The following is a 9,616-nucleotide window of genomic DNA, read 5'->3' as shown; positions in this document are numbered from 1 at the left end:
AAAAGACAAAAAAGCTTTTAAGTTATTGCAGTATCTATTTAAAGTCATTTAGAAAATAAAAAATGAGTCTCATATAGGTACTGTGACAGTGACATTTATTCATCTCATTAGTCATAGCTGTAATTTTTAAAGGTGGCAGCTAAAGACAAAAATTTAAAAAGTGACCCCCCCAGCTAAATTTCTTCCTTAGTACCTCAATTATGAATTTCAACAGTAAAGAAATGGCCCCTCCCAAAAAATGCACTGGCTTTATGTATACATGAGTGGACTATGCCCAGGCCCTGCTGAAAGCCTAGGAAGGTAAAGGCCCCACCCTGCCCCAGGCTGCACAGGCTGCTGCACTCAGGGAAGTCAAACCAATTTGTATCTGCTCTTTCCCAGGATCAGAGGAGCCATGGCTGCAGGAGACCTGGCAGGGAACTTTCAGGAGGAGGTGACTTGCTCCCTGTGTCTGGACTATTTTACAGATCCAGTGATAACTGACTGTGGGCACAACTTCTGCCGCACGTGCATCAGCAAGTGCTGGGGGGAGTTGGAGCCAAGTGTCTGCTGCCCCCAGTGCAGGGAAACAGCCCCACAGAGAAACCTCCGGCCCAACAGGCAGCTGAGCAATATGGTTGAGTTGGTGAAGCAACTGAAGTTGCAGGCAGGGGGGGAGCCCAAGGGCCAGTATGTGTGTGAGAGGCACCAGGAGGCTCTGAAGCTCTTTTGTGAGGAGAATGAAGTCGCCATCTGCGTGATCTGCAAAGAGTCCCGGGAACACCAAGGTCACAAGGTGGTTCCCATTGAGGAGGCTGCCAAGGACTACAAGGTAAGGAACAGTTGTCCCAGGGTTGGGAGTCACAGCTTCATTCTCTCTGCAGTCAGATAACCCGTGTGTGTTTGCAGGAACAAATCCGTAGCTGCCTGGAGCACCTGAGGGAGCAGAGAGAGAAACTGCAGGGCCTGAAATGTGCCTGGGAGCAGGAGAGTGAAAGACTTCTGGTAGGTGGCCAACACAGTGAGGGCAGTGGTGGCAGCGGGCGTGGGGGTGTCTCTGTGCTGCTTAATGTCTGTGTAGTTTGGAGGGGAGGAAAGATTTTCAGGGCTATGGCAGTGAAAGGCTCAGTGTCAGATTTTAAGCACTGCAGGGCCAACTCCATTCTCCTTTTCCTTTTGTAAATGAGGAGTGGGATCATGTGAGTTTACACTGGGGTAAGGACAGTAATGTTTGGCCCTGCCCCCAACTGATGGGCAGGGAAGGGAGGGCCAGTGTAACTGCTGTGCATCAACTGGTGCCAGTGATATTGCGGTGGGGCCAGGGGAGGTGGAGATTTCTGCTGGTGCTGGGGTAAGTCCTGGAAGAGGTCTCTGCACCTGTCTTGGGGTGTCAGGCATGGTCATTGGTTGAGGGGAGGTTTGCCTTTCATGGATGAGCTGGGGCAGCACTGCTGTGTCATGGCCCTGCCCTGCAAACCCCTGGCTCACAGAAGCCCAGCTTCAGCCAGAAGGTTTGAGTGGCTGGGAGCTGGAAGAAGCTCCCTTTGCAGATGGGAAGGTGCACATCCCTTCAAAACACCCTAAACTGCACCCTGGGGGGCTGGAATGAAGGACTCTGTGCAGCTCAGAAAACACTCAGTTCCATTTTCATCATTTTAGTTTCACAGTTTTTAGGGTCTGGAATGGACCTTACGGATCATTGGGCCTAGCCCCATTGCAATTGGGCAGGAAAGACTGGGCAGATCACATGACCCAAGCAAGATGGGCATTATGACGTTTTTTGAAGATGGCCAGGGTGGATGACTGTACCACCTCTGGGGGGAGCCTGTTCCAAACCCTCTGCACGCAGCTTGTAAAGAAGTTTTTCCTTATGTGTAGCCTGAAGTGGTCTTCACTAAGTTTGTGCCCATTATTTCTTGTCCTCCCCTGGGGAGTCTTGGTGAATAGATGCTCCCCCAAGCCCTGATGTACTCCCCTGATATACTTATAGGCTGCCACCAAGTCTCCTGAGTCTTTTCTTCTCCGGGCTGCACAATCGCAAGTCCCTCAGCCTCGCCTCATACATTTTGGTCTCCAGGACTCTAATCATGTTTGTGGCCCTTCTTTGAACTCTCTCAAGCTTCTCCACATCCTCCTTGAAGTTCTGTGCCCAGAACTGGATTCAGTACTCCAGTTACAGTGTCCCCAAGGCCGAGTAACATGGGCAACTGGTGCCTTGACTGCCTTGAGTCGGGGGGGCACATGCCCCCACCCGGGACCATTCATCAACTGGGGGGAGTGACCCTGTAGCCAATAGTGCTCACTGGGGAGGGTCCTCCCACAGCCCATTGCACTGTCCAGGGTGGGGGTCCCCTGCAGCTGATCACTCGCAAAAATGTGGCCATGACACTTTGGGAGGGACTGCGGGACTTCCAGAAGTGGTCATGGCCACCCCACTTCCCATCCAGCCCTCGTGCACCACCTGGGAGTGAAACTGCTTCACCTGGAAGCCCTATTCCCCAGCTGGTGCTTGAAGGGGGGAACTGGTGCTACGGACTGCCCCCCCCCGCCCATCGCCTAAGTGGCAAGTGTGGCCATCAGGGGGTGCACCAGCACTCTCAGGGTGTACATGTGCACCCCTGTGCATCCCCTATGTGTCACCACTGCTGAGTAGAGTGGGAGGATGACATCCTTAGCCTTTCTTGAGATGCCTCAGTGGATGCATGCCAGTGTTTGGTTAGCTTTGCCAGCCATGGAATCTTCCCTGACCCCACTGTCTCTGTGTTCCTGCCCTGTCCCTGTGTATCCTGGCACCCAGAGGCAGACAGAGATGGAGAGGCAGCTGGTGGTGTCTGAGTGTGAGGGGCTGCGCCAGCTCCTGGTTGAACATGAGCACCTCCTGGTGGCCCGGCTGGGAGAGCTGGATGCAGAGATTACGAGGAAGAGGGAGGAAAATGCTGCTTACCTGTGCAAGGAGACTGCTCGCCTCAGCACCCTAATCATGGAGCTGGAGGGGAAGTGTCAGCAGCCAGCGCCTGAGCTCCTGCAGGTGAGACTGCATCAGACTTGCCCCAGTGCTCAGTGATGCAGAGGACAGCTTCCATGTTCCTTTGAAGTTTGGAGGTGACACAGAGAAGAGGGGACAACCTGGGTTGTCTGCAAGGCCCTGCGGCCAGAATGCAGGGAGACAGGGGTGGGCAGGCGGGGGGGGGGAAGGCTGGGGAAGGTTGATTCTGTCCCAGCACCAGTGTCCTGTGTGGAGGGACACCCATTTTTACAAAGCAGAACACAAGGGGCTGGGCAGGGCTACAGCACAGTTAACCAACTTTAAACTGGGTTGAGTAAAATATTCAAATGAACCCTTGGGTCATTCTAACCAATCTGAGAGGTTTATTGATTAACTAATAAAGCCACATTGACAGCAAATCATAATCTTATGGGATGGGTCTTAACTGCTGTAAAGCAAAGCTGGCCAGGCTTGCATTCTTCATCAGTAGGGGTCCTATAGCAGATATCACATAGCTATCCAAGGTTCAAATGCAATCCTTTGATTTTTTTTTTAATTCTCTTTCTTGATCAATCACTTGATGCAGGCTTTGGCTAGGCCCAAACCAATCAAATACCAAATTGTTGTCTTAATCCTGTGGCCCGTCTTATTATCTCTGGAGCTGCTGATTTGTTTGCCCAGCTTGTTATCGTCATTAAGTTCTATCTACTGTTTTCTGGAGATGCTGATTCATGTTTGCTCGATTGACAAGTTTTAGTCAGGCCAGGTCAGCACAATCGGGGCAGCTTGATACATCACGAATACTGAAGGGTCCCAAGGTTTTGTGGCTGTGCCTCAACATGTGTGCTGGTGTCAGCCAGATTTTGCTGGTTTATCCTCGTAGCACTGATGCTCTCTTGTGTCTCTTTTTCCCCTCCAGGGTGTCCGAAGGGCAGTAAGCAGGCAAGTCCGGGCTCCACTTCACCCCTCCTGCCCCACTGGCTAATGTCATCCTGTGACCCACCTGGGAATTGGGATTGCCCTATAGCCATGATCTGAATAAGCCCCTCCCCTGGGGCTGGGCTGGCTCTGGGCTTTTTAGCTATGGGCCCCAGCTTGTAATGATGAAAAGTCTGTCCTGTCTGGCATGGCTTGGGAGTGGGGAGAGAGCCGAGTGTCTCAGCCCAGGCCCCATTTGGACAGTGTTCCTGGGCAGAAGTCCCACCCAGGAATTCCAGCAGGGACTAGGCACCATGGTGCCTGGGATTATAGCTGAGGAGCAGATAGACCTCAGGAATAGGCCCCTTCCTGTCCCAGAAGCTTCCCCTCCTTGTTCTATTGGGGTCCCATGGACCAGGCTACGTATGAGGGGAACTTATCCTGCCACTGCCAGGGCTGTTTTTCCTGCTGATAGGCTGAGGCAGGGGCCTGTTAGGAATATGAACATCTCCAATCACTGTGCAGTGCAGCTCTCTGGACAAAAGCCCTGGGACAGACACAGGTTTGGGTTTTTGATTTTGTTTTGTTTTTTTAAGTTTCCATATTCCTAAACAAATCGGTCAAATCAATTCCAAATCCATGAGTCAGTCCAGAACCATAAATGGCCCTACTACCAGCAAACATCCTTCAACCCCACCTGGGGCTTCAGATGTTCCCAAATCCTTTGGTGGGCATCCTACTTGCAGGCCCAAGCCTGGAGGCTTGGGGTTCGGATGCCCCCGAGTTTCACTTGCCCGTAGCCATAAGGCCCCGGGAGGAAGCTATGGAGGAGTATCCCATTTCTATAAAGTGGGCATAAAGCCAACGTTAACTATGCGTTACCTACATGGGTACTATCCCATGCCAGTACAGCAGTCTTCCCCAGGTGTGACTAGGAAGCCACTGTGGTGATCATGGTATTTCCCCATGTTCTTTCTCAGTATGGATTCTCTTGGTACAATCCCAGTACAGATTCCACTGGTACAAGCTGTACAGGGAACAACACTGCTTTGCTAGTGTGAGTTTTAGTTGCATAAACAATGTTTGTGGGTTGTGCCCTACTTAAATAGCTGTACTGGAAAGGCTTCCCAGTCTGAACATTGCCCACCTATCTCCAGGGCTGGGAACCAACAGACTGCGCAGGCACCACTGACCTGTCAAACAGAGCATCTACCCTGTGGCCCCTGCTCCCACTCATGTCCCTTTGTGGCTTTGAGGATGTGGCAACTTCTGGGTGAGGAATGAGAGGAATATTTTCTTGTGTGTCTTTGCAGGGGTGAGGAGGTGATGCCTCTGCATCCAGGCCCCAAGTTCCCTGAGCTGGAGAAGAGAATCCAGGATTTCTCTAGGGAGAAAAAGCTTCAGGAAGTTGTGATGGGATTCCTGAGTAAGGGCCACTTCCAGGTTCCTTGTCTCATTGTACTGGGGTAAAAGTAGAGGAAGGGGGAGAGGGTTGTCAGAGCCCTTGTGTTCAGGTTCTCAGGGGGCTAGAGCTGGGTTCAGAGCCCTGTGCCCAAGGTCAGAGTAGCCCAAATCCCAGCACCCCAGCTCTCCAGGGTTGCACAGGGTGGACTTCATGGGGATGAGTAAAGCAGAGCACAGCATTTGTCATTTAAAATCCATGCGGTTCTGCCTCCCACTCAGGCCCTGGTCACATTAGTACAGGCCTTGTGCTCTTGTCAGGTCTTAGCTGCACTGAAGTGTCCTCTGTTTGACTCCCTGTGGGATTTGCTGCTCAGTGCTCAGGTCCTGATGCTTAGAGCTGGGACTTTGGAGCCATAGGCCCCAGTCTGAATGGATGAGGATAAGGATGGAGCTGGGAGTTTACATCTGATAGCTGTTTGTCATGGTGCATGAATCCCAGACCTGGAGCATTCCCATCAACAGCTGCCAGCAGGTACCTGGGGAGAGCTGAGGTGAATTCCCTAAGGAACTATAATGAGTCCTCACAAGGAGGTTTTGGCTGGATTTTGGAGATCCAAGAAAGCTGTTATAAATTTTTCTGTCTGCATGCATGGGCTGAGAGTGAGAGTGCTCTCCCCCGCACCTGCACCTGACCTGTGACAACACCCAGCTGTGTTGGAGGAGAGGCCCCCTAAATGCATCTCCTGTGGGGCAGAGAGGTGGGTGGGGGATTCCTTGGGGTGGGTCTTGGTTGGTTGGATGTGATACATTACCACAGAGAGATTCGGGGTTGGATCCTCAGTGCCCTGGGCCTGTAGGAAGGATGTCTGATTGATCCCCACTGAGCCCCTGGGATTCTGGCACCTTGTGTATTAGGCCTCATCCTTATTAGCTCTCTAGGGGAATGGCAGCACCTGGGAAAGCCCTGGGACTCCTTACCAGTGCCAGTGTTAAATCAAGACCCGGATGGGGACTAATATTTGGCTTGTTCTCTTTCCTTGCAGAGGGGCTGGCTACAGAGAGAGGTGAGTCCTGAGGACACACTGCAGGGGAGTGAGCAGTGAGCAGTGGGCACCTGCTCCTAGGTATGGGGCAGCTCTGGGCTGAGAAATGCGACATGATCTGCAGAGGACAGAAGCCAGCAGGATACATGTACCAATGACCTGGGTCAGAACAGCCAAGGGGCAGTCAGACTCAAGGGGCAGTCAGAGCGTTGCACCTGCTTGTCAGCAGTGAGACAGTGCAGAGCTGAGCCCCATGGGGAGAAGTCCTGGGGTGGGGGTGGAGAGATGCGTTGTTAAATAATAAGGTCTCTGTGTGTCATTTTGAGATTATACCTGCTGGAGACACACTCTCGCTGACATATGGAGGGGGCAAGGAGGGGCCACCGGGAAGGGAGGGCTGAGAACTGAGATCCCGAACATCAGGGCACAGAGAAGTGATGGCTCCACAGTGACACTAGCCCCCCGCTGTTGCTGGATGGGACACTGAGATATTCCCACCTGGACAAAACCATGGCCCCTCCTCTGGTCCAGGCTGCTGGGGCAAGATGGGAGGACCCTCCCTCCAGACTCCCTATGTTGTGAATGTTTCAGTTCTCCATTGGCTGCTGCAGGGATCTGGGGCCAAATGCTGAAGCCCTCCTACCTCTTCTCTTGCCCCAGCTCCTGGGCAGCTTCAGGGGTTTGGGCAGCAGCACGGTCTGTCCAGTGTCCAGTGTCCGTGCATTGGATCCTGCTGTGGTGACTCTTCTGTGTGAATTCTCACCTCTCTCTCTGCTGGTTGATTCCAGGATTCAGAAGAGCCCGAGTACATGCAGGTGGGTGACCCTGACCCCATATCAGTGACCCCAGATCCTTCCTTTTTGAGAGGTTTGCTCCCTGCAGCCACTTCTGGCACTATTGTGATGCCTCAAGTATAGGCTCTATCCCTGTGACCAGCACGAATCACTGCATCCCTGCTGTCTTCTGTGTGCCCTGTGCGAGTCTGGTTTCTGAGCCATGTTGGCTCCAGACCCAAGGGTGTTTGGGGATCCTCAGTCCATCTCCTTGGCACTACCTGAGCTGCATGCACCAGCCATTTTTTACTACTCTTGGTTTATTCTGCCCATGCAGTACCCACACACTGACCAGAGCCCAACAATATCTGTCTTGGTAGACCTGTGCATGGCTTTGGGAAGATTGATAGGTCATTCCTGAAGAGGTTTTGACGTTCCAGGTCATCTCTGTGTTGCATTCTCACAAATGGGGTGGGGCCTGCAGGGAAACCTGATGTTTCCCACTCCTCACATCCATGCATACACTGTGCTGTGCAGAGCTGTCACTATCTTTTCTCATGGGTCAAATGATCCTGGAGCCATGCTGACTGCCAGAAGGATCTGCCCTGGGCCAATTTGAACCCAGATCAGAGTGTGAGAGCTGGAGCCCTGTGGGCATCCCCAGCTCTACTGGTATCTGCCACCAGGCAGTGGATGGTGCAGATATTCTCTGGGGCTCAGAGCTGGGCTCTCTTGGTATTTTCTAGTGGTCAGCACTTCAGTAGTCTCAGCCTGGTTGAGGAGCCCATCTCCCACTAGAAGCCAATGAGATTTCTACTTCTAAATTGCTCGTATGGGTTTAAAGATCCCCACATATCCATGCAGCATAGAGAAGGGACTGTCAATACTTGGAGGGCAGGAGACTCCCATTCCAGCAGTGTCCCAATCCCAGAATGTCCCTGGCCCACTGTATCTGTCCTAGTGCAGACCCCTAGGGCACATATATGTTATGCGAGTGAACTGGGACAAGTCCCTGGTGTATCTGAGCCAAGAGGAAGGGGGCAGTCAGTAGATAAATGCCTCCTCCTCCCTTGGTGGCCCCAGACTCATTAGCAATGGGCACTTGTGCTTAGTTGCATTTGTCTATGCTCCCCTGAAACAAGTGAGGGCAGCTCAGATGTATGGCCTTGTCCTGGGCTTGGCTCTGTTAGGGAACGATCTGGCTGTGGGGTTGCAGTTCTATGCTCATAGGCTGGGGGGTATGGAGGGTCCCAGGTGGGGCAGAGCAGCCCAGCCTGGGGTGGGGAGGGGCAGGGCACCAACCTGCTGTTATGACATTATCTCATGTCCCTTCCCATTTCCAGGTCTTGGCCAGCCCCCACCCAGTGACACCTTCCCCTCTTTTCACTCCTCATGGGTCCAGCACCAGCCCCTCTTGCCCCCAGGAATGAACAAACCAGTGGCAACATCCCACTTTGCCCCTGGAGCCATTTCCTGTTCTCCCCATTTTCCCTCTGGGTGACAGGGATTTCCCAGGCAGGAACTGAACTATGGTTCCTGGGGATGCAGATAATTTCCTGTGATCTCATGGACCTGCCTGCCCTGCCCCTAACCTGTGACTCTCTCCACAGTGGATGTGACTCTGGACCCAGGCACAGCTTATCCTGAACTCATACTGTCTGAGGATCGGAAATGTGTGAGACATGGAGACACACAACTGGATTTACCCAACAGCCCTGAAAGATTTGATACTTGCCCAGAAGTTTTGGGCTCTGAGAGGTTCACAGGCGGGAGGCACTACTGGGAGGTGGAGGTGGGAGACAAGACGTGCTGGGCTCTGGGTGTGTGCAGGGAGTCCGTGCGCAGGAAGGGGCTTGTCACATTGTCGCCTGAGGATGGGTACTGGGTCATGTGGCTGCGAGATCAGAAATTCAAAGCCCTCACCACCCCCCCGACTCGCCTCCCCATACGCCTGCGGCCCAGAAAGGTGGGTGTTTTCCTAGACTATGAGGTGGGTGAAGTCTCATTTTACAGTGTGACTGATGGGTCCCACCTCTTCACTTTCACTGACACCTTCTCTGGGACCCTGCGCCCATATTTTTATACTGGTCACAGTGCTGGGGGCACCAATACAACTCCCCTGATCGTGTGCCCAGTCCCAACCAAGCCATGAGTTAGGGAATTCCCTGTCATTGCCATGACACACATGGCACAGACTGTCCCATCCCAGCCTTGCCTAACTGCCAGCCCCTGGGTGCTCCCAAGGTGGGGGTGGGTGAAGCAGAGCAGGGCAGGGCAGGGCAGGGAGGGCTGGGGTCTCCCAGTCACAGGAACTCCTTCAGCTTGTGCCTTGCTGCTGCCCTGTGCCCCAGGGCTCATTTCTCAATCCTCACACTCACAGCACCACTAACTGGGAAGGACCATCTCCAGGTTGCCGTCCTTCCCTTGTAGTTCCCTGCAGTCCCTCTGGGTTTATTACTGTGTTACTCTGTTCACCTCTTTCAGAATTGTCCTCCATCTTCTGTTCTTCCTCT

The 9,616-nt window shown here is 53.0% G+C and overlaps 1 protein-coding gene across 1 annotated transcript; it reads left to right on the top strand.

The window, feature by feature from the left end:
* Positions 1-331: 331 nt before the first annotated feature.
* LOC109294655 (zinc finger protein RFP-like) lies at positions 332-9,346 on the top strand. The gene is made up of 8 exons (XM_019513112.1): positions 332-811; positions 889-984; positions 2,777-3,007; positions 3,885-3,907; positions 5,197-5,309; positions 6,331-6,351; positions 7,119-7,145; positions 8,714-9,346. Exons 1-8 carry the CDS (start codon positions 395-397, stop codon positions 9,253-9,255), a joined length of 1,470 nt encoding a protein of 489 aa, XP_019368657.1. The 5' UTR covers positions 332-394; the 3' UTR covers positions 9,256-9,346.
* Positions 9,347-9,616: the final 270 nt, after the last annotated feature.

Source organism: Gavialis gangeticus, unplaced genomic scaffold, assembly GCF_001723915.1.
Source record: "Gavialis gangeticus isolate Ggan-Ray unplaced genomic scaffold, GavGan_comp1, whole genome shotgun sequence".
In the NCBI taxonomy this organism is placed as follows: domain Eukaryota; kingdom Metazoa; phylum Chordata; order Crocodylia; family Gavialidae; genus Gavialis; species Gavialis gangeticus.
The sequence above is the reverse complement of the archived record's forward strand: the minus strand, read 5'-3'. Positions and strand labels throughout refer to the sequence as shown.